At 46.5% G+C, this 24534-nt stretch overlaps 1 protein-coding gene across 1 annotated transcript in view; it reads right to left on the bottom strand.

The window, feature by feature from the left end:
* The window catches only part of TUBGCP6 (tubulin gamma complex component 6), a 728796-nt gene that overhangs the window by 103400 nt on the left and 600862 nt on the right, over positions 1-24534 (bottom strand). The window contains exons 22-23 of the mRNA XM_069627853.1: positions 11464-11658; positions 8884-9016 (exon numbers count right to left, since the gene is read on the bottom strand). Coding sequence (XP_069483954.1) covers positions 8884-9016; positions 11464-11658 — 328 coding nt within the window. The remainder of the gene's footprint in view (positions 1-8883; positions 9017-11463; positions 11659-24534) is intronic.

The following is a 24534-nucleotide window of genomic DNA, read 5'->3' as shown; positions in this document are numbered from 1 at the left end:
ACCCAAATAAGAAACAGAAACAAAGTCAAACAGAATATTGCGAGTCTGGGACACGCACCCAAAAACAGACAGTCCACGTTGGGACTGTTGCTTGGCAGGAGAGTAAACCAAGCAACTGTGAATGTTACAAGGCTTGGCAGGAGAGTATACCAAGCCTGTTTGAATATTGAGAGTCTGGGACCCACAGGCCAAATAAGACGTTCATGAAAAGATAGCTTAGTAGACGAGTGAACCAAGCAGTTATAATGCGAGTCTGGTACTTGCACCCAAGAGAAGGACAGTCCGTGAGGTGGCATTTGCTTGGCAAGGAATACTGTCTGGGACCTGCACCCAAAATAAGTGAAGGATACATTGTGCAAACACATCCTACACTTGGCCAAAGGGTATGCCAAGTTGGTGGGATAAACAGGAGAAGCATATGGAGCATATTCTTAAGAACGGCTTATTGAAATTTGTATAAGCAAGTACAGGCCCAACAGGCTCCAAGAGGCCCCAAGGAATCTAAGGGAAAGTACTACGACCCTAACCTTGGAGACCTACAATTCTGGACATTTTTTTATTTTTGCCACTTGTGATTACCCAAGAGACTGAACTTTTCTATTGGTTGGATCTACACAGAACACTTTGCTTTAGGAAGAGAGCATTCTTGCACAGTTGGCTTACGTTTTAGTGTTAGGGACAAAAGTAGGCTTTTTGAGACACGACAGTTCAGACTTTATAATTTGGACATTCTGACAACTCCCTTCCCTTTTCTTAGAGGCAGGGAAACCCCTCTTAGTTTAGGGACAGAGGGGCATTTTTCCAACCCTTCTGCATGTAATAAAAGTTTCTACCCAAAAAGATTCCACCATTGTGTCAGAGCCTTACTTCTGCATCCTCACATAATGTACACATGAACATTCACTGAACAATAAGGTTTTGATTAAAGCAGATACATACTAATATAATTTCTTATTTTTAAATAACTTTTCCCTTTTTCTCTATGTTTTCCTATTTCTCTGTCACTTTGCGTGCATGCAGCTGCTATCAACTTAAATAAATATAGGTCCTGAAGAAGCTTACAAATTGTATGTTTTCTTTCAATACAATGTTGTGAAACATGTGTTGGCCAAGTTAATCTATTGTCATTAGATATAAAAGAAATGTGCATTTGTATGCAGTGGACATATTGTAATTAATTTAGTTGTAGAAGCTATAATCAATTTAAAACATTGAACCGTTGGTTCATTCAATGGAAATGTATCTATGAATTAATACTGTATTACATGATTTGATGGAATGTATCTATGTGACAAAATGTTAATGGAATGCATATAATTATGATAATTTATTTTTGATGAGACTAAAATGATAATATTGTCTTAAAAATAATTCTAGTTTGAGTTCTTTCTCAAGTGTAATTCAAAATTGTTTGAAGAATTAAATTTGGTAATTTGTAAAAAGGTTTAAGTTACTTACCTGTAACTATTGTTCTCTAGCATGGTTCTGGCATGCTCATAAATATTCCCCATCGTCGTTCACTCTCACTTTAAAACTGTATTTCTCCTCTAAACCAATCATTGTCCTCTGGGTCATACTGCCCCCATCCAATGACAGTCCTCTCCCTAAGCTCCACCCCTGGTGGCAATCTTCAGATTTGGTAAGCACGTAAAGTGGCAGTATGAACCAAGAAGAGCCACAGAGGGGAAGGAGCGAGGGTTCGCATGTGAAACCATGCCAGACTCATGCTGGAGAACAATAGTTACAGGTAAGTAACATGAACCTTCTCCAGCATAGGGTCTGGCATGTATTCACATGCTCATGAATAACGATTACAGAGCAGTACATAAGCACAACCACGGGAGGTGGCAAAGCTCAACAGAAGCAATAAAGACTCACCTCAAACAAACCGGTTGCGTAGCACCGCTTGGCTGCCTCGGGACTCCTCTCTGGAATCCCTGTCGACGCAGTAGGACCTCATGAAGGTGTGCATGGACCTCCACGTAGCATCCCTGCAGATGTTGAGCAGGGGCACAACAGAGAGAAACGCAGTTGTCGCTGCAATGGCTCTGGTGTAATGGGCTCTCTGAAGGCCCGGCAGCGGCCTGCTACCCAGTCGATGACAGTGCATGATGCAGCCGGAGAGCCACCTGGAAATGGAAACCTTCAACAAGGCCTTTCCCTGATTCACAGGTTCAAAGTCGATGAACTGAGAAGTCTCCCGAAAACTCTTTGTAGGTGCCACGTAGAATTTCAAGGCGCAAGCAACGTTCAGCACATACAAGGCCCTCTTCGCGGGCGACGACAGATTCGGAAAGAAGACAGGTAACACCAAAGTTTTGTTGAGGTGAAATTCCGATGGTACCTTAAGGTGGGGTGTGTACACAGTACCACCATTGAAGCGTGGAAAGACAAGTAAGGATGCTTGAAAGACAGGGCCTCAATCTCCCTGACCCGCCTGGCCGAGGAGATAGCCATGAGGAAAGCTGTCTTCCAGAGAGAAACTTGAGTGGAGCCTGATGCATAGGTTTTAAGGGCGGTCACATGAGCTTAGTTAGTACAGCATTGAGCTCCCAAGCCGAGGCAGGAGCCTTCACTGGTGGCAAACTCCTGAAGAGCCCCTTGAGGAACTCCTTGACGAGTCCGTGACACCACAGCGAAGGTCTGCCCGGGGACCTAGTGTACCTGGATATGGCGGCGAGATGCACCTTGATAGCGGTGTGAGCCAGTCCCGCTTTGGCCAAGGAAAGCAAATATGGTAGAAGTTGCGGAACCTTGACACTCAGAGGGGTACTCTTCTGAGTCCAGCACACCACACAGAGAAGTGTTTCCATTTATGTCAGTAGCACTTCAACGCTGACGAGGCTCTGGCCAGGATATCCTTACATTCTGCGAGTAAAGCATAACCTCTAAACTCTAGGGCTGCAGTCTCAGTGTCGGTCTTTATTGCCTGCAAAGACTTGTGGACCTCCTTTCTGAAGAGGTTCTCCCCATCGAAGGGCATATCCAGCACCTTAGTCTGAATGTCCTGGCGGAGATGTTTAGCCCTCAACCAACCTTGACGGCGTAGAGAAACCATGTTCCCCATCTGTTCAAAACTCATGTCCGTGATGTCTAACGCCACCATGATGGCGTGATCCGAAGCCACTTCCCCTTCCTAAAAGAGTTCTAGTCCCTCGACCTTCTTGCCTTTGGGCAGATAGGGCCAAGCTGTACCAGAGTTCCTGGTCATAACGGGATAAAATGGCTAGGGCATTCACTGCCTTGATGGTAGAGGCTGCCGTGTAAATTATCCTCCTGCACATCACATCCAGCCTCTTCCCCCTCCTGGTCCGGAGGTACCATGGCTGCCAATGAAGGGTTTGCCAAGCGTTTCCTAGCTGCGGCCCAGACCACTGAGTCCATCGAGGGCTGAGACCTATGTACCTGGTGGCCAAATTGGGCACCAGTCCCGTTTGGTCGAGGCCATACTTGGATTTTTCATTAGGGCTAGGCCCTCCTCCCAGATACTGTCCAGGAAGGGAACGGAGATGATGGTCTTTCTCTTTGACCCGTGTCGTCGTTACAGGAAACTTGCCTTTTTCATTGCCTCGGGAACTAACAAACAAATCCGAGGCGCTCAAGATGACCGAATGAAAAGATCCAACTTAGTCCCGAGTGGAGGCACTATTGGGCTTGTCCGCGTGCGGAGTCTCTCCGTCTGCCGCAATGACATCACTGTCCTTGTCGGTACCAGTAGCCTTGGTAGCTGTGCTGTACCTTTGTTCATGTGGGGATCTGGAGCTCCAGTAGGAGTCTTGGCGTGACAAGGTGGTGGTGGTGGGGTCAGATGATGCAGAGCACCTGTGCCTCCCTTGGACTTTCTCTTCCGCGGGAGTGAGTTTACCTTCAGAGGTTCTGAAGGTGCCAGCTCCAATGGGGGCATCCTTTACTGGATTTCTGTGACCAGTGTGTGCAGGGTGGATAGAATGTCCAGAGACACGTCCCTAGATCTAGGGGTAAACAGAGCCAACGGACTAGGATCCGGGCTAATGCGTCTCCTCTTGCGTAGAGGGGACTGAGGTCCTCCCTCAGGTCCTTCCCCTCTGACGACTGACAAGCACCCATCATGCGGATCATTGCCCTCGTCTGTACACTAGTAAATCTGCTCTGGTCTATCCTCAGTAGCCTGCTGGTCCGCATACCTAGGAGGCTCCACCGGTGGCACCGTTTCCCTCTCCCTCTCAGGAGGCTGTTGGGTCAGGCGGCTGTCTGGTCTCTCTCTCTGGTGCTGGTTGCCTCGCCGCTGCTTCCGCAACCGTATCTCACCTTGAGGGCAAGGAGCTGTGGTAGACATCGCTGACTGGGCCTTGGTTGAAGCCTTAGCTGCGTTAGGGAGAATTTTCATTTCTGTGCTAATTCCCTTCAACCTTAGAGACCCCCAGCTCTTTTGCTGGATTTAGGACTTTTTTCAATTTCAACCCTGGAGCAATTGAGGCCTTTTTCTCACTCTCTCATGTGTATTACCTAATTCAGATTGTGTGTTTTCACTGTTTTTGTAGTCTGTCAAACTCCATGGGCATCTGCTTTTTGTATGATGACACATAGCACCTTCAGTGCAGTGTCACTGAGAAAGCCTTTAGATGTATCTTAGAGTTTAAATACATGTTCTTGAGTGAACTATAGTTCCCAAGAACAGTAAAGTGAAATTGACTTTACTTACCTTTTCTCTTTGTGGGTCCAGCACACACAATCATATATGGAGTGCTGGGGAGTTACTTAGTAACCGCTTATCCGACATTCTCATGTAACATTTTTTTTGTTACCTTCGCTACTTTAAATGGCTGGTGGCAGTAGTTTACTTTTTCTTACCATTGTGCTTTTTTCTACCGCAGGCTGAACCCTCAGCAGCAGTACAGCACCCATGGGTAACCATTTTGTCAAAATGGTCCCTGTCTTCTTTTTTCACCATTTACTTTTTGTGAGGTCTTTCTTGGGTTTTAATCTGTGCGTTGAGACAGGTTTGAGCCCTTCGTTTGTCTTGCCATTGGCGGGCTTCAGCCCTGAAGCCTGCCCCTGGTTCCAGTGTGTCAAAACTTCCCTGGTCCTTTGTCTCTAGGAATGCCAAAATGCAACTAGTCCTGATTGGCTGGCTTGCTGTCCTTTCAGGACAGCCACCCTGCTGTGTAATTGACAGCCTAGGCTGTGCATGAATGGGAGGAATCTGCATAAAAGCAAGGGTTTTTGGGCTACAGGCAGAGTCGACGACTGGGAGAAATACCCGAGAAAGAAACCCTGAACGAAGCTTGCTGCAACCGCGTGGACCTTTGAATTGCCCGGTGAAACCCTGCTGCTGTGCGGACCTCCTTTTACACTTCGACAGAGAGGCTCCGGACAGAATGATTTCTCCCCTTGGGTTAGTGGAACCAACTAACTCCGAGACAAACTCCACTGGATCACCACACCCGACTTGCTGTGCCTCTCTGTTGCTGGAGGAGTACAATGCCAGGGGTCGAGTGTCCGTAGTCGAGAGCAACGTATGCCGTGGAACGAATCCGGCTAGAAGCTCCTGGAGCGTCCTAAGGACCCTCCAGAAGCAGGACCTCCAGATCCAGAGTCCCCTCACCAGAGTGCAGGACTGAGGGAGTGAAGGAAATCCAACCAGTGTCCGAGATCCACATCAGTGCTGTTTGCCAAGCGCTGAAACCGCAAAGTGCTGCTGAACGGAAAGGAGCCCATAGCTGCGGACGACCTCCCGAGTACTGCCGCAGGAGCCCTCCAGACGTCCTCGCTCTTGTCCCCACGACTGAGGCTCAGGAACCAGGGTCTGCACGGCTGTAGCAAGATGGAATCCAGCTGGGCCACTCTTCTTCTAACCAGAGGTACTGTTTAGGCTTGGTGTACTTACCTTATTGCCTTTAGCTGTGCTTTTCCCACTGGGGAATTGCATTGGCATACCTTTTTCGAGTTGATTTCAACTGCCTTCTCACAGGCTTCACAGTTGTGACCCTACAAGTGATTTTTATGAACTCTCTAACTTTGTGCAAGACTTTTGTCCAAGAAGTGCATCAGATCTGTTGACTGTGTCCAAATGACTTGGCTGTCTTGGCCCCCTAAAGTCACTCTTCTAAATCCATTGACTTTGATACTGTTTGTCCCTCACAGGTGGTAGCTTGTTGTATACTGGTACTGCTGGAACAGTATACTGCTATACTGTGTGGCATAGTGAGCGGGGTGTTGCGGGGACACCCCCGCAGCACACCCGCAGAAAAATAAAAAATAAACGGGGGCTGCAGGGGTGTCCCCCGCAACGCCCCGCTCACTATAATTTACAGTGGGGGAAACGCCTGCAGCCCCCGTAGTATGTGTGTTCGCATGAGAACGGTGCAGACTTTTGGTAGTTCGCACCTTCCTTATGCAAACATTCCGGCTGTAGCAAAATCAGCCGCGGTTGGATCACATAGAATCCTGGAAAAGGCTTATCTAGACTTCATTGGATGATTCAGCTGTCCTCACAATTGCTGAGAAATTGTTCCTACCTTTTTACTTCCCTAACCCTTTCCTTTCTGCAACTTAGAGTATACAAAAGTATATTAGTGTGACATATAAATGCAAAGACTATCCTTGTGATGGAAGTCACCTGAGGGTGTAGAAATAGTGTATGAAGCATATCCAAAGATTATCCACTGGCTTTATTTGACTCTGAAAAGTAATTCAGAAGTGTATTTGAATCGTTACAACATGTTGCCTTTTTAAAGAATGCTTATTTAAAACTGACGTTAAATAAATTACTTTTTATAACTGAAACCTTGAGTGTAAGTGTTACTTGGCTACTTGTATTTACGAATTTCAATTGTACAGCTCTACAGCTCACATTTACCCCTCTTGAGATAGTCCTGGCTGATCAGTCACACTACCAACTTGTGCATTACAGACCTATACAAAAAGTTGGGTTACCTAATACCAAGCAAATAAGTGTTGTGTAGTCTCACATAGTGTAACTGCACCAAGTCCTACCTAACCAACTGGCTTTGACGACTCCTCCCCCGACATTTACCTCGCCGGACTATCCGCGGACACACAAGTTTGGACGGAGTTAGCGGCTTTTTCATTCAAGACGCTCCTTTCAATGGCAGGCTCACTGTGGAGGATGATGGCGAACGCCTTTTGTCTGAATCAGGACCCGCATCAGTTGCGAACCAAGCGGAGCTAGCGTCGCAGAGCTTGGCCTTCTCTTGGACCGCCGCATGCAGGGCGTCCTCAAAGGATCTCAACCTCCTCCTAGAGGGAGAACGCTCCTCTGACCGGCCGGTCCTGGATGAAGCTTGACCCTGCCCTGAGTCTGCATAAGCAGCGTTGCTTGATTTGAGTCATGTCGACAATCTGCTGTATCTGTCTTTTTTGGTTTTCTTCGAGAAACCACAATACACCTCGCATCCCTCCTCATCGTGGTCCGGATGCAGGTAGTAAAAGCATTTATGGTGTCGATCTTCCACAAAGAAATTTCTTAAACAACACTTTGCGCAGAGCTTGAAGAGGCTGCAACCTTCCTTCCCCTCAGCCAGACTGAAAAGGCGCGAAGTGGGCCCCAAGGCTGGCCATTCTCAATACATCGATGATCCGAACCTGCCCGGACGGTCGATGAAGAGCTTTAGCGATAGCAGAGCCCCACTGCCGGTCTCTATTCTTCGTCAAAGACGATAAAGCAAAAAACGGTCAAAATGTTATTATTTTGAATTTTGTTTTACAAAAAAAAACACGAAATTAGCTCGTAGAGCAACTTGAGGACCCGCTCCACTGAAGCATGCGGTAGGAATCTGAAGATAACCACCAGACGTGGAGCTTAGGGAGAGGACTTTCATTGGATGGGGCAGAATGATCCAGAAGACAGTGATTGGTTTTGAGGACAAATACAGTTTTAAAGTGAAAATGTTTTTTCTTTTACTGAGGAGAAGGAATTCTGCTCATATTCATCAATAGGTAAGACAAAAAGTAATTCAGTCAAGTTTTAAGATTAATGTGCACAAGAAATGGGAATAGAAGTCACACACTCATTTAGAAGACGAGAACAGCCTTAGGGGGTAACATGATTCCAGAGCTTGGCGGGTGTTCATTTTAAAACTAAGGATGTAATTTTGTCATGTACATACGTAGTCTGATACTCAGGAGTAGAGACGCTGTTATTTTGCAGATAAAAGATTATATTCTTTGAAGGACATTTATGAAATTAGAAATTTCTGCAATAATAGATCATTTATAATACATTTATTGATAATAAAATAATGTATTATGAATAATAGTATTTGTGCTCCTTTTCTATGCACTCTGGCACTAAATTGTTACAATCTTTGCACAATGTCCTTTTAACATGCTAAGCGTGTGCTCTCTTGATATTTGAATAAGAACAAATAAATCAAGGATCAATAACATTGGATTTTGACTAATAAAAAAAAAGATAATAGGGTTTTTTCGACTACAGTCATTGGTGAAAAACAATTAAATTGAAATATAGACTAATGAAAAAGAATAAGTGAAAAAAGCCACAACATTTGGTTCTTTTTAATTATTTTAGTTAAGCACAAGATACTTAGTCAGATAAAATCAGATTTTTTTTAAATTATTTCAATACATTTCACAATGAACGGATATATATACAGTTTAACAATATATATCACAATAACAGTTTCAGATTTAAGAAAATACTGTATTAATCAAGACGCCCACAGTGTAGGGATCTAAAGAGAGGTCATTTTCTTATTGCTATTAGTGTCAGGATTTCTTTATCAGGAATTACAGCAATGTGATCTTCACACATCGGTTAGTCTCATTTGTGTTTAAGCAGAAAGGCTACTCAAGGATGGGCCAAGGTGTATACAAGTGGCATATTAAGTCACCTAAAACAGACCGTTGTGGTGCTAAGCTTACCTGTGCGCTTCAAATGGAAATAAACATCCCTCAATGTCCAAACCATATGCTTCAACTGTAGTAAAAAAGCAAACAGCTTGTTGTATTTATTCATGCAGCTCTCAGTGATGACAATGTTCAGCGGCCAATCAACCTAAGGAGATAAAGAATCATCATACGACTTCTGATTGTTGTAACACATACATGAAAACACGTAAACGTCTACAAAACACTAGTCCCATTAGAGCCAGTTCCCAACAAAGAAAATGTTACATTGGTTTGTGATGTAGGACCATCGAAACACAGGAGAGCCACAAATGTAGTTAACACCATTATTTACACGGGTGGGGGTAAGTTGGCTTCAATCAAATTTCTGTAAAATGACACCTCTGCGCCAACATCTCTCGCCTGTTGGTCCACAGGGAGCTGGCGAGCTAGCTTGACTGGAGTGGTACAACTCCTCTAACAGCACCGTCCAAGTGAGAAAGTGTTTGAATCTCAAAACTCCCCTGGAATATGTCAATCGTTTCTGTCAATGCTGCTGCACTATATTCCTGCTGTACATGGAGGGGCACCAGTTAACTTGGTTACATTATTGCCTCCACACTCATTCACTTGAGCCAAGGCACCACACCTCCAAGAAAAATGTCTCTGTTTGGATTGACTTTGTCAGTCCGTCCTTCACTTGACTTTGTCAATGCTTCCATACTTCGCTCCCTTGACTTGGTTAGGCCTTCAGTGCTTGCTCCTCTGGACTTCCCTAGCCCCCTCCATTCCTTCCAGGTTGATTCACCTAGCACTGTAAGCGTTTCCATACTTTATTCTCTTAGCTTTGGTTACTATGTTGATTCTGCTTTGTTAGCACTTCTTTCTTGATCCTCTCAACTTTGTGGGGGCTGCTGCGCTCACTGCAGTGTCTGAACCACAACTTCAGTACTCCTTCAGTCATTTGGCTTCTTGCCACCTTTGTAATTCTTCCTTCTTGGTGTACTTGGTTTGTCAGCACCGCTGTTCTCCTTGGAATAACTCCTATTACCCATTTCTTCATTGGGTGTTCACTCAATGGAGTCCTCGGTTTGTCGTTTGAGATCCAAACCCTCCTTCGGTATAGAGTCCCACTTCAACTGCTCTCCATCTTCCCTGATTTCTCTACCGCTTCTCAACATCTCTCCCTGCTGCTCTGTTCAGGGTTTTCTCCACTACTAAGGTCCTCTGAGCTGGAAAGTTGTGAGGAACGGATCCTCTTCACTCTGTCCTTTGTATCACAGCAAGCGTGTGCTAGTCTCTCTGCAGATCCCAGGTTGGTTAGCTTCATTGGACCTCCCATCAGACTTGGCCTCCCACTGGGACTAGTGTGCATGGGCACTTCTGTGGCCTCTTTATCTCGGTTCTGTATTTCAGAGTGTTTTGAGTCATCGCTCCTACCATAACCCCTTTCATGTTGTAGCCTATTCTCTATTTCTTAAACTTGTTGTTCCGCTTGCAAGGTCCCATGCTCATTGAAAGTAGAGAAATCATCCTTTCTTCTAAGGCTTTGTGAAGCGTAATAGGGAAAGTTCACCACATTATTTATTTAAACCTCTCCCAAAGGCTCAATGACATTCAAGGCCACAGTATGGTGAGAGTGGTGGAATGAAAGGGCATGCTTCAAAGTATTTGAGCAATGTACTATGGCAAATATTTTAGAGAGAAATTCTGGGGTGACTGCTCACCAGTGTTTGGGCTGTTTTTTGACTGCTTTTTTAATAAGAATTCTAGTTTTCCAAGATAGTTTAAAAAGCAATGGAAAGTTCATTAAGCAATAGCCTAAATAGAGCATCACGCTTATGGCCCATATTATGAATAGCTCCAATCACTCTTAAGATTAGTTCAAAATCGTGGAGACTGGTCAGGAGGAAGCTTGTTCCAGAGATGCTAAGGACTACTAACCAGTGGTGTAAATTACCAAACACACCAAAGTGAGCCAAAGCTGTTTGGTCTGCAATCTGATTTTAGGAGGTCTATAAATCTATAGTACGTCACACAGCTGCTGGTAGCTCTACCTGTTGCTGAAACAAAGAATGTGGTTGAAAGTCTCAAACATGACATTTAAGGCATAGGAATCCGGAAGCACTGCACACGACACATATAAGGACCATAACTGTTCTAGGGTACTTGAGTCGGCAATCCTGAAACACCCTTTTGCTGATATAAAACAGCCACAAAAGCTTTAGCAGGGTTTGGAGAAAAAACATCTTTCCACACTGATGCCAGGGGACAGATCATAAACATACAACACCGACAGTCGGGTGCATGCCACTGCATAACAAAAGCCAACACAGTAAAAGTTGTTTATGACGGGGAATCATAGCTTAAAAAGCTGTTTGAGGTAAAGCACAAACAATGCATGCAGGAAACCTTTAAATAAGGAAATGGCATAACAATATAACTTCCAAATTGTGCAATTTATAGTCCTTTACAGCTGGTCTAAATAACGGGCAGAAATGTAGCTACGGAGCGTGGTATGAGAGGGCACTGGCAGCTTCCAAACACTGGCAGCCAGAGTAGGACATTGAATAAGAAAGAAAGACAAAAGACATGGTTAGTGGACTGAACTCTTACCTTATATCGGAGCTCCAAGCAGCTCAAAGCATCCGGGGCATTAGGCTTAAACATTTCTGGAAGGTATTTCAATGCAAACGAGAGGTTAGCAGCGCGTTCAGAGTCCCCATGTAGGCTGTACTGCAGAGATTTGCTTAGAACTGAATTAAGAACCAAAGGATTGAGAAGTTCTCCTGGCGTCAGCCCCGAACCCAGCTGAAAAAAGAGTGAGTAAATATTTCGATGACATATTCTGTGCAGCATACTTGTTCTTAAAGATTCTGACGAGGATACACACATACCTACCTCTACACACCTAGCACGCAAACACTAGCTGTGTCTAGGGATATATTTTGCTAAAGAGTCATCATTTTGAAACCATTCAATAACTAATCGATAATTTCAGCTTCTTTCCAGCAACAACACTTTCCAGTCCAGTAACATTCTTCAACAAATCATTTAGGGCAGATACTTAAATTGAATTTGTAGAATTAAATCAAAACAACCCTCCTAAAAGACACTTGTTTATTAAAGAAAACTCAGACTAGAAAACGTATGTCCCTGTGACCTGGAGTCATGTGGTCAACCACCATTGCAAAGGTAGACACTTAATTGTATCCTCTGACAGAGGCAGAGAGCGACTCTCTAAAAGATGGCCACAGGTAAACCGTTTCACATTAGACGTTTACATATTTACATTCAAATCCTATCCAAGAATGGTCAGCATCTACACAGCATGTACATTTTATCCACAGAGAACAGAATAGGTGAACAGTATGAAAAACTATCTTCTATTTCATTAACCATTACTTTACCAGTAGCCATTGAGTGACATGAATTCAATCGGAAGCCTGGCTGATTGCTTGAGGAACGAAGCAAATTTGATATATGTGCCATGATTTCTTAAAATTGATTAATTTAATCATCTTCCAGGTATTAACCAATTGCAAGCGGGTGTCACATTCTGTGATGAAGTCACATTATGTGACCCATCCTTCCTTAGGAAGAAGAGGAGCTATGGGGAACCAGGGGAGCCCACAAGCTACTTGAGGAGCCACCCTGAGGTGGTACATGAGGGATGTCCGCCGTGAGCCCCGTCACATTCCCCAAAGTATCCATTAGGCGCATTTTGATTTGTGTTGATGCTTTCCTCCCATAGACCTCTATTGCACACACTTTATTTTTGCTTTGTTTGGACTCCTGACCAGACTTTTTGGCAGTCAGTAAAGCCTTCTGCTTTACTTCCCTTACCCTTTTTCTCATTCTTATAGGGAAACTGATCACTCCCTAAGACTATCATTGCTTAGTGACTCGTCTCCCTACTTGCCAATTACACACATTACCTTTGAAGTTAAGTGCCGTTAGGATACTTTGTATCCTTATATTTTTTTCTGCAATGGCTTTTTTGATTACTTTTCAAATGTGCATAGGGCGAACTGATGGCAGCAGTTACTTTTCTATCACTTTTCTCATGCACTTTTGCATTTACTGCAAACGGCTAGTAAGGGTGGCTAGCACCCTAACATGGCAATGCAATGAGGTTTTCGCTTGTCCCTTGGCAATGGGCCATTTGGCCTTCTTGCTGCCCTCTTGGGTCAGGAAATGTCATATATGCAATGCCATTTCCGGGGGAAAGACGCTATTTCGCAGGCAAAAAGGAGGTTTGTGTGTGAGCCCGGATGTGGGGGCTGGGACGGTCTGGTCTCAGTACACATCCTGGTGTCTGAATGTCTGTTGCTGGGCAGACGATGTGGCCAGTGGCTGTACATAATTGGATAGCCACTGCCTGTTAGAATGGTGCAGATCCTTACCAACGGTGGTCTTCGGCAAGGTCCCAGCGCAAATCTTGGATAAAAGGAGAGCTCCTATAGCCATTCAACAGACCACTGATGGAGCCAAGTCCTGTACGAAGAAAGGCAGTCAGTTGACAACCCGAGGATGACCGCTGCAGCTGACCAGCAACAACTCCATTGCATCACAGTGAAGCCCTGCTCCTCTCAAGAAGGCCCTCAACGGTGCTTCAACTACTGCACCTATCGGACCAAACAGTCCTGACCCCTTTCAGGACCAAACAGTGGACTGACCAGCTCTCTCCTGGGCTCCCTCGCTGCAGTCGTTGCCATTCCGAGTGAATGCTTGGAACTTGGAGGATCTTAAAATTATGTAACAAGACACCTGCTCCAGCATTTGCAGCCTTCTTGCTCAACAGAACCTGTGCTGGGCCATCTCCTTTGTTCATCTATTGAAGGCGGCCTGTCTTGCCTGACATTGGGGGCTCTCGTTGCAATCCGTCTTCTTCACATTCTAGGTGGCCTGTGGCTGTCTGCATCAAAACATCCTTCACCTTTTCCTTGCTTGGGTGTTCTGCTGGAAGCTGTCTGGAACAGATTCCTAAGCACCGCGACTGACGGAAACACAATTGTGCACCCAATAGTGACCTCTGCACCCACGACCCCCGGCCCTTCCTCAACCGGATCAAGCACCTACAATTGTATCCAAAACAGATTCCGGAACCTCAGCAGTGGTCTCTGGAGACATCTGAGTCAGGGGGTAAGTTAACATACCTGCTCTTGTCCGCCGTCATCCATAGGGTTTCATGGAGGTAAAGTCCTTGTTAGGGAGAATTCTAATTTCTGTGCTAATTCCCTTCAACCTTAGAGACCTCCAGCTCTTTTGCTGGACTTCATGACTTTTTAATTTTTGAGACCTTCTTCTCACTCTCTCAGGTGTTTTGACCCGATATGGATTGTGTGTTTCGGTCAGTACAGTGTCACAGAGAAATCGTTTAGATTTCTCATAAGGTTTAAATACCTTGTCTTGTGTGAACTACTGTTCCCAAGATGAGTAAAGTGAAATTGACTTTACTTACCTTTACTCTTTGTAGGTCCAGCCCACACCATTTTATGTGGAGTTTACCTAGTAGCCCCTTATCCTACCTTCTCATGCTGCGTGATTGACAACCTAGGCTGGTCATGAATGGGAGAAACCTGTTTAAAAGGTGAGGGTTTAGGGGCTAGAGGCAGAGTTGACCACTGGGAGAAACACCTGACGATGAAACCGTGAACAACGCTTGCTTCATCCTTCTGGACCTTTGAATTGCGCTGTGAAGCACTGCTGCTGTGCTGAAACTCCTTTTTCAATTCGACAGATAAGCTCCGGAAGGGACGACTTCTTCCCTTGGGTTAGTGGGACCAACTAACCCTGAGACGAACTCCACTGGACCACCTTCCCCAACTGGCTGTACTTTTTCGCTGCTGCAAGAACCGAGTCCCAGGGGTCGAGAAAACCGTAGTCGAGTGCAGTGTCTGAAATCCGGTTAGAAACTCCAGGAATCTACTAAGGACCCTCCAGAAGCAGGACAACCAGAGCTCGAGTCCCCTCATCAGAGTGCAGTACCCAAGCAGTGAAGGAAGCCCAACCAGTATACGAGATCTGCGACGGTGCTGTTTATCACGCGCTGAAATCACGAAGTGCTGCTGAATCGAAAAGAGCCCGTAGCTGCCGACAACTTCTGAGTCCTCCAGACGTCCTCCCTCTTGTCCCCACGACTGAGGCTCAGGAACCCAGGGTCTGCATCGCTGCAACAGGACAGAATCCAGCTGGACCCCTCTTCTTCAAACCAGAGGTACTGTTTATACATGGGGTTCTTACCTCATTGCCTTTTAGCTGTGCTCTTCTCGGTTGGGAATTGCATTGGCTTACCTTTAGAGTTGATTCCAAATCTGCTTTTCACAGGCTTAACAGCTTGTGACCCTACAAGTGATTTGTCTACAAAATCTCTAACTTTGTGCAAGACTTTGATTCTAAGAAGTGCCTCAGCTCGATAGACTGTTTCAAATTAACTTTCGCTGTCCTGGCTCCCTGCAGACTATTTTGGCCCATTGACTTTGATATTGTTTGTCCCTCATAGGTGGTAACTTGTTTAAGACTGTTATTGCTGGAAAAGGCTTGCCTAGATTTAATTGGAAGATTCTAAAGTGTCCTCACATATACTGAGAACCTGTTGAACCTTTTCCTTCGTTATAACTTTCGTTTCTAAAACCACAGAAAGTATAACTAGTGTGATATTTAAATGCCATTACTGTCCTTGTGAATGAAGCCACCTCAGGGTGTAGGAATTGTGCAAAAAGCATATATCTAAAGAGTATCCATTAACTTGTTTGATTCTGAAAAGTATTTTAAGGTATATTTACAATGTGAATTGATTGTAAGGTTGTTAAATCACCAAAGCTTGGGTAGTAGGCCTGTAACACCCACTCGCCCAAATAATGTGGAAGATAATGATGAGGATGCTAGTTAAGCTCAAACTTCAATCTGCACGAGGAATCAAAGGAGGCAGGGGAGTCTCCAGAACGGAGCCACCCTCTCCCACAGCCTGCCCCTGTACCTCAGTCACTTCCCACAAGGTCCAAATCTAAACCCAGATTAAATTTCTCTTGAGAGGCTAAGATTAGAGTTGGAGTTCAAGAAAATAGATGTCCAAGTTGAAACCAAACATCAAGAGGTGAAACTAAGAGAAATAGAAATGCAGCATGAAATGGAAATGAGAAAGACGTTTCTTGATTCTGCTTCCCTTTCAGGGTCTTCTATGTATACCAGTTCCAAGAGGCCTCGCCTGCCTAAAGAAGCAATGAGTATGAATGAACCTAAACTTTATGTGTTGGATTGGCTGGGTGTGTTTGAATACACCTATGGTCTTCAGGGAATAGGTGGGAATGATTACATTCCATGGCTCATGTCTAGGCTCCCCCTGAATGGCTGTGATGCTGTGATGGAGTTGGGTTCCAGTGAGAGAAAGGATTAGGAATCAGTTAAGCTGGCATTAAGAACCATATTTGGGAAAACTCCTTCCCAGTACCTTAAGAGGTTTAGGACCCTCAGAAAGACTGATGTTCCCCCTCGGGCTACCTGGGTGTGTGAATGTTTGAAAAACGTACATGATTGGGTTAAGGGGTACAGAGTACACACCTTCAGAGGTATGAAGAATCTATTTTTGCTATAATCTATTTTTGATGCCTGCTCTCCTGAGCTGAGACAGCTCTTGGCTGACTGTAAGGGAATTGATCATAAAAAGCTAGCACAAGCTGCTGACCTATGGGTAGCCAAAAGGGCCACTGACAAGGACTCTGGGGCAACTCACAAGAAGGAAGAGGGGAAGCAGCACAAGAAAGATGGGAACGAGAATGTTAATTGCAACCATCCAAAAGAGGGCCACAAACATAGCAAGGGTAAATTCCATGGGAAACCTGGTAGGTCTAGTGAACCCTCTGATGCCAAACCAGAGGGAGATCAACAGAAACCCCCATTCCAGATAACAATTGGGAAATGTTATGTATGTGGGTCTGTAGATCATGTGAAAGGGGATCACAGATGTAAGGGTAAACCTTCAGGGGTCCATACTGCCTCCTTAGCCTTCATCCCTGAGGGAGAAGCACAAATAGCAAGTGCACACTTTCAACTACTGGCTGAAGACCCCATCGGAGTTCAAGCCAGTGTATCTTTAGTGTCCCTAGGTCTGTGGGAACAACAGAATGTGGATGTATATAACTCCATTCCAGACAACACCAAAGAATACTATAAGGACAGTGTACTTGTAAATGGCCAGGAAACCGCTGCCATCATAGACACTGGGGCAAGCATTACAGTGGTAGATTCATGTTTTTGCAAACCTGGGGATGTAGCTAAGGCACCCAAAGGTCCCACTAAACTTGCAGGAGTCCCTATCCAAATGGTTCCTATTCTGCCAGCTCTCATCTAGTGCAATAATATGACTGTTAGACTTCCTGTTAGTGTACATAATAAAGTGCCTGGGAGAGTCCTGTTGGGAAATGACTTGAAATCCCTTGGAGCAGTGTCTAGTACCCTCAGGCCTCTCAGCAAAAAGAAGAAGGATCAAACAAGATTGACCAGAGAGGTAACCTTGAGAGACTCTCAGTTTGAGGAGATTTCCAATACCTCCAGTGCACAGGAAGGCCATCCTTCAATTTCCAAGAAAAAGTAAGAGACAAAGGAGAAATTCAAGATCTCTGGGGAAAAGAAAGGCCTTAAACCTAAACCTGTTCATAGGACAAGGACATCCCCGAGAGGACTGTACTAGGTCACCCCAGTGACTCCTTCCCCAGCTGATGCTGAGTGGGAGGACCAACCAAATTCTGTAGAATCAGCTACTGGTGACACAGAGCGGGTAGAAAACCTTTCTGTGTTTCAGATCTGGATCACAGAGACCACCCTGAACTGCAAACTTTAGTTGCAGAAGGTGGACCCTCTAGGGCAGATTTCAGCAGAGGACAAAGAGACTGTCCCTCTCTAGAAGGCCTGCAGCAGCAGACAGCTTCTCAGCTGGAGGGCAAGAGCCAGGGAAGCATAGGCTTTACTGGGAGGATGGCCTCCTTTACAGTGAACCTACTGAGTCTACCCCAGGGGACTACAGGAGACTGGTGGTACCCCAGGAGGTGAGACAGAAGTTCCTACAGTTGGCACATGAGATTCCTCTGCTTGCCCACTTGAGTTTCAAGAAGACCAAAGGGAAGCTATCTCTATACTTCTACTGGCCCAAGATGGGGGCTGATGTAGATACATTCTGTGGGAGCTGCCACACTTGTCAGACTTCTGGCAAGAGGGGTCCAAGAATGTGGCACCTTTAGTGCCCCTCCCTGTGGTTGTAGTCCCTTCTTAAAGGGTGGGGATTGACATTGTTGGTACCCTAGACCCTCCCACTTCTTCAGACAACCAATTTATATTGGTTGTGGTAGACCATGCTACCAGGTATCCTGAGGCCATACCTAGGAGAACTGTTACCGCTTAGGGGCAGTGGCTAGGGCCCTCCTTGTCATTTTTACCAGGGTTGGTTTTCCTAAAGAAGTCATCTCTGACAGGGTATCAAACTTTTTGTCGCACTACATGCAGACCATGTGGAAGAACTGTGGAGTGACTTACAAGTTGTCAACAGCCTACCATCACCAAATCACAAAACCAATGGGTTGGTAGAGAGGCTTAACCATACTATGAGGAGCATGATAGGTGCTTTAGAGGAACCCCTTAGAAGAAAGTGGGACCTTTTACTGCCATGCTTTCTCTTTGCTTATTGTGAAGTCCTTCAAACAGGGGTTGGTTTTAGCCCCTTTGAACTTCTTTCTGGTCATCCAGTCAGAGGATCTTTGGCCCTGATCAAGGAAGGGTTGGAGAGCGCTCCTTCTATACAGTCAGTGAGAGTCACTCACTATGTGCTGAGCCTCAGGAAGAGGATGGCAATGACAGACGCTTCAGAAAACCTGAAAGCAGGGCAGGCTCTGGTCAAGCATTGGCATGAACAGAAGGCCAACATGGTGGAGTTTACTCCACACCAGCTTGTATTGGTTATGGTAACTACAAGGCAGAAGGCCTTACAGCACAGGTGGAATAGACCCTTCAAGATTGTAGGCAAACCTGGAGGTGTCAATTATTTAGTGGACTTGGGCAACCCCAAGGAGGCCCCTAGGGTCTATCACACTAACCGTCTGATGGCTTATGTTTCTTGACCAGAACTAGGATCTTTGCTCTTAGCCTTTGATCAAGAGGAGGAGGAGAAGAGTGAGCCTCTCCCTGATCTCCTCAGGGGACAACCTTCAGATTAGACAAGTGAAGGAGTGAAACACTCTTCCGATTTGACTCTGCAACAATATGAGGAGTGTAAGGCTCTGTTGAATCAGCTTAGCTCCCTGTTTTCAAGAACACCTGGCTTTACCCTTTGAGGCCAGCATGATATTCTCACTGTTGACAGTCTCCCTGTCAAAAGCGGGGGTTACAGAATGTCAGATCATGTCAAAACACACAAAGGAAAAGGTCAAGAAGATGCTTGATCTTGGGGTTATTGAGCCATCTATAAGTCCATGGGCTAGTCCAGTTGTACTAGTGCCAAAGGCAGGAACCAAAGAATTGAGATTCTGTGTGGACTAAATAGCTCTCAATGCAGTCACCACAATTGATGGCCATCATTTACCCAAGATAGATGAGCTGGTGGACAAACTTGGTTCAGCCAGGTCCCTCAGTACATTTGACTTGACCTCAGTCTATTGGCAAATAGCTATGACAAACCATGCCAAGGAGAAGAACAAGTTACTTTCTTACCTGGTAACGTTCTTTCGATGGGATGGTCCGACGACGTATTCCATATCTATGACAGTAATCACCACAGCTGTGCTGCTTGGGAACATTTTCTGCATCCTGCGTCGATGACGTCGATACGCTGTCCTCGAGGGCCTCCGTCGAGCCGACGTCACCGGATGTTATAAGTAAGGCGCACGACGCCCGTAGCCTCAGTTATAGTTTTTTCCCAGAACGTGTGGCACCAAACTACTGCCAGTATGACCACAGAAAGCCTTGCGGAAACGTAAGCTGCAATTGCATAAGAAATTCTGTAGCGGGGCAGGTAGGGAGGGAGCCATATGGAATACGTACCTCATCGAAAGAACGTTACCAGGTAAGAAAGTAACTTGTTCTTCAAGGGGATTGGGTCCTCCGACGTATTCCATATCTATGACAGACTCCCAAAGCAGTACCAATGTATCGAGGAGGAAAAATAATTTAGAATAGAGACATTTAGAATGCCCAATCAAATTGCAGAGTAAAGGACCGCCTTGCCAAAGGCCAGATCCTGCCCATGGATAGAATCTAGGGAGTAGTGTCGCACAAAAGTATGGACCGAAGCCCATATAGCTGCTTCACAGATGTTACGAATAGGAACACCCCTCTGCAGGGCAGTTGAGGCAGCCATACCCCTAGTAGAATGGGCCCGTAAGCCTACCGGAGGGTCCTTACCCGCAAAGTGGTAACATTCAGAAATTGCCAAGATAATCCATCTAGACAAAGTCTGCTTAGTAACAGCTTGTCCCAAACGCCTTCCAGCGTAACCTATAAAGAGCTGATCGTCCACTCTGACCCGGGACATGCGTGAAATGTAGAAGCTTAAAGCTCTCCTAGGATCCAATCTATGGAGCCTCTCCTCTTCCTTACCAGGATGCGGAGGAGCAAATGCTGGAAGAATGAGCTTCTGGCTTAAATGAAATTCCGACACCACTTTCGGAAGAAAGGAAGGACGAACTCTAAGGACAACCCTGTCCTTATGAAACACAGTGAAGGGTGGCTTAACTGAAAGTGCTTGCAACTCACTCACTCTGCGAGTGGAAGTGACCGCAACTAAAAATATAGTTTTAAGGGTTAACAGTCTCAAAGGACAAGAATGCAAAGGCTCAAATGGAGCACCCATTAGGAATTTCAGAACGAGGTTCAAACCCCAACCAGGCACCTGGAAAGGTGACGGCGGGAACACATTAGTGAGTCCTTTGAGAAACTGAGAAATTAACAGAATTTTGAAATAAGAACACTCCTCAGACGAGCGCTTAAATATGGACAGCGCCGCCAGGTAACCTTTAATGGTACCCACTTGCAGGCCGTTGTGGGCTAATGAAAGCAAAAAAAGACAGAACCACAGGAATGTCACATGAAAAAGGATCCACATTCTTAACCCTACACCAGTCGCAGAACTTTCTCTAACGGCAACGGTACAGGGACTTGGTTGCAGGCTGTCTGGCCGAAAGCAACATCTCCATCACGTCTTCAGGGAGGACCCAACCCTTATACCTCAACCTTTCAGAAGGAAAGCGTGAAGGTTGAGGGATCTGACCTCTGGCTGGAGAACCTGACACCCCCTCTCGTGAGAGCAGATCGTCTCAGTAGGGAAGATGACGTGAAGGGCAGATGGACAAGTCGAGAAGGTCCGGGTACCACGTCCTTCGGGCCCATGCCTGAGCAATGAGGATCATCCGGGAACTGAACCTCCGTAACCTACGCATTACTTGCGGGATGACAGGGACTGGCGGAAACACGTACAGCAGTGGGAAGGACCACTCCACCACGAACGTGTCCCCTAACGCTCCTCTTGGAGGAAATTCCCGCGAGCAGAACCTTTTGCACTTCCGGTTGACATTGGAGGCAAAGAGATCGACTTGAGGGGTCCCCAAAGGGCAAAGATCTCCAGGAGAATCTCCTGAGCCAGCTCCCACTCGTGAGAGATCGTACTCTGCCTGCTCAGAGCGTCTGCCGTCTCGTTTTTCTCTCCGGCCAGATGAACTGCCGAGATCGAAATTTCCTGCTGGATGGCCCAGAACCAGAGCTGCATCGCCTCTCTGCACAGAGGAAGTGACCCTGCCTCCCCTTTTTTTGAGGTAGTGCATGGCCACTGTGTTGTCGGTCAGAATCAGGACATTCTTCCCTCGCACAGTCGGCAGAAAAGCCTTCAGAGCAAGCCTGATGAGCCTCAGCTCCAACAGATTGATATGGAGTCTGGATTCCGACGGAGACCAACGACCGCTGACTCTGAACTCGTTGGCATGAGCTCCCCATCCCGTGAGGGATGCGTCCGTCACGATCGTCACCTCCGACCAGGGTAGCCAAAATGGAGCCCCCTTCATCAGATTGCATTTGACGGCCCACCACAGAAGGTCCTGGGCGACCGAGGGTGGCATCAGAACGGGGTCCGACATCCTGCCGGAGGACTATGACCACTGCATCTTGAGGGCCCATTGCAGAGATCTCATCCGCAACCTGGCCTCTGGCACCAGAAGAATGCAGGATGCCATGAGGCCGAACAACCTCAAGAACTTTAACGCCGGGAGACTCTGGGCGTGTTGAAACTTGTGCACCAGCTGCTGAATGTGAAGAGCCCTCACCGAGGGAGGAAAACACTGCCCCAGGGACGTGTCGAGCACTGCTCCGATGTACTGGAGCCGCTGAGTTGGCGTCAAGTGGGACTTCTTTAAGTTGAGGGAGAAGCCCAGCTTGTGAAGGGAGTGGCAGGTGACAGACAGATGATCCAGGACTTGCTCGGGAGAGCGCGCCCTGATCAACCAATCGTCCAGGTAGGGGTAGACGTGAATCCCCCCCTTTCCTGAGATACGCTGGCGCCACCACCATGAGCTTGGTGAAGACCCTCAGGCGGAGGTCAATCCGAACGGCAGGACCTGAAACTGAAAGTGCGAGTCGCCAATCGCAAACCTCAGGTACTTCTTGTGCTTGGGATGGATCGGCACATGAAAGTAAGCATCCTTGAGGTCGAGAGACGCCAACCAGTCCTGAAGTTGAAGGTCCTGGAGGACTTGAGAAAGAGTAACCATCTTGAACTTGTCCTTCCTGAGGAGCTTGTTCAAACCGCGCAAGTCCATGATGGGTCTCAAGCCCCCGTCTTTCTTCGAAATCAAAAAAACAAGGGGAATACCATCCCTTGTTCCTCTCCGCTACAGGCACCAGTTCTATGGCACCTTTCTCCAGCAGGGATTGTATTTCCTGCGCAAGGAGCGGATCCGGACTCTTCAAAGAGAGATTCCCAGGTGGACTGTCGTGAGGCCTCTGCCGGGAAGGAAGACAGTAGCCGTGGGCTATGATCTCCAGAACCCACACATCTGAAGTAATGGCACATCACTCTACAAGATGCTGCGCCAGCCTTCCCCCAACCAGCAAACCATGGGACATGCCCTCATGACTGAGCTGAAGCTGCAGTGCCCGAGGACAAAGAGGCAACTGCCCAAGCGGCTTTGGCACCTCGAGTACCCTGTTTTCCACCTCTGGTACTCCTATGGTGACCCCTTTGACTTGCAGCTCCTCTCGATTTACTAAAGGATGAGTAATATTGAAAGGAACCTCCCCTCCACTGCTGTCCCCTAGGACAAAAAGGCCGAGGTTGGCGAACTGTAGCGCTCAACGACTTCGCTGCAGCTTCGGAGGTGTGCAACCTCTCAAGGCTCTCGTCAGCCTTGCTGCCAAAAAGATGTTCACCATCAAAGGGCATGTTGAGGAGCCGGGCTTGCACATCCGGAGCAAAGCCCGACTTCCGCAACCACGCAAACCTGCGTATTACGGTGCTCGCTGCCATGGATCGGCTGACACAATCTGCCATGTCCAGACCCGACTGAGCGGACTCACATGGCATCTGTAACGCTAACCTGATTCCCACGGAGGCGCTGGTCCTGGCTGAACTGTTATAGTCTCTTCAATTGAGAAGCGTAGAGCTCGGATGACTCTCTGGACTGGGCTTCCTCTTATTGACCGACTGGCTTGCAGGGTAAGGTTTCTGCAGGCGGAAAAAAAAGGTTAATGACCGTTTGGCTGGACTTCCTCCTCACTAATCGCCAACTCTCCGAAAGTCCAATGTCCTGGTAAGCTCTCACCTTAGGCGTATAAATGCTGGGCTCTCCATCCTGCGACTTATGCAGCGGTGCGTGGGTTCCAGTTACGTCACTGGAGGTCCTCAAAGTCTTTTGTGGCCTTAGAAGTGGCACAGGTGCTGATATGCCAAAAGGTGGTGCCGCCGTTACTGCACGAGCAGATGCCAGTAGGTATAAAGAGTTTATAGTCTTGAAGAGATGGGCAACTTTAATGAAGTCTTTACATTGTCTTTTTCAGGTGCCTGGATGCTGAGGGCGTGGTCGCTGAGAGCGCGACACGTGCGGTTGTACGTAGGTATGGGAATTTCAATGACACCTCAATAATGTCCCTTGTTTTCTGTTTTCAGGTCTTGAGATGTTGCGGGCGTTGTTCGTCCGTTGCACGTGTGAAGTACATGAGTATAATGATCTGTGACCTTATTATAGCACCTCTAACAATGTTCTTTTCTTATTTGCAGGTGTCGGGACCTTGCGGGCGTTTTCCCAGTCGCGGATGCACGTGGGGAAACACATAAGTGTTAGGCTTTCTTGCAGTGTTTAATGGCATTTAAATAATGTCTTTTCTTGTTTTCAGGTGCCGGGCTGCTGCGGTTGAAGAGATCGTAATACGCGCACAAAAGCAGGTAAGAAAAGTAAATGCGGCCGCCTTCACCCGATTCCTACTTAACAATGTTCTTTGTCTTTACAGGTGCCGTTAGGCTGCTGAAGGGAAGGCCGCGAAGAATCCGTGAAAGCACAGATGGATCAGGTAAGCGAGCGCGGCTGCGAACGTGTTGCAACTTGCTAACCTTATGTTTCTTTTGCTTGCAGATTCTGCCGGTGTCTGGATTCCTGGATGGTAAGTATAGTTCTCGTGTCTTTCTTCCACAGGTTGCTGAGCTGGAGATGTCACTGG

The sequence above is a fragment of the Ambystoma mexicanum genome, chromosome 12 (assembly GCF_040938575.1).
Source record: "Ambystoma mexicanum isolate Mex_15411 chromosome 12, UKY_AmexF1_1, whole genome shotgun sequence".
NCBI lineage: Eukaryota > Metazoa > Chordata > Amphibia > Caudata > Ambystomatidae > Ambystoma > Ambystoma mexicanum.
This window is presented reverse-complemented; position numbering and strand designations above follow the sequence as displayed.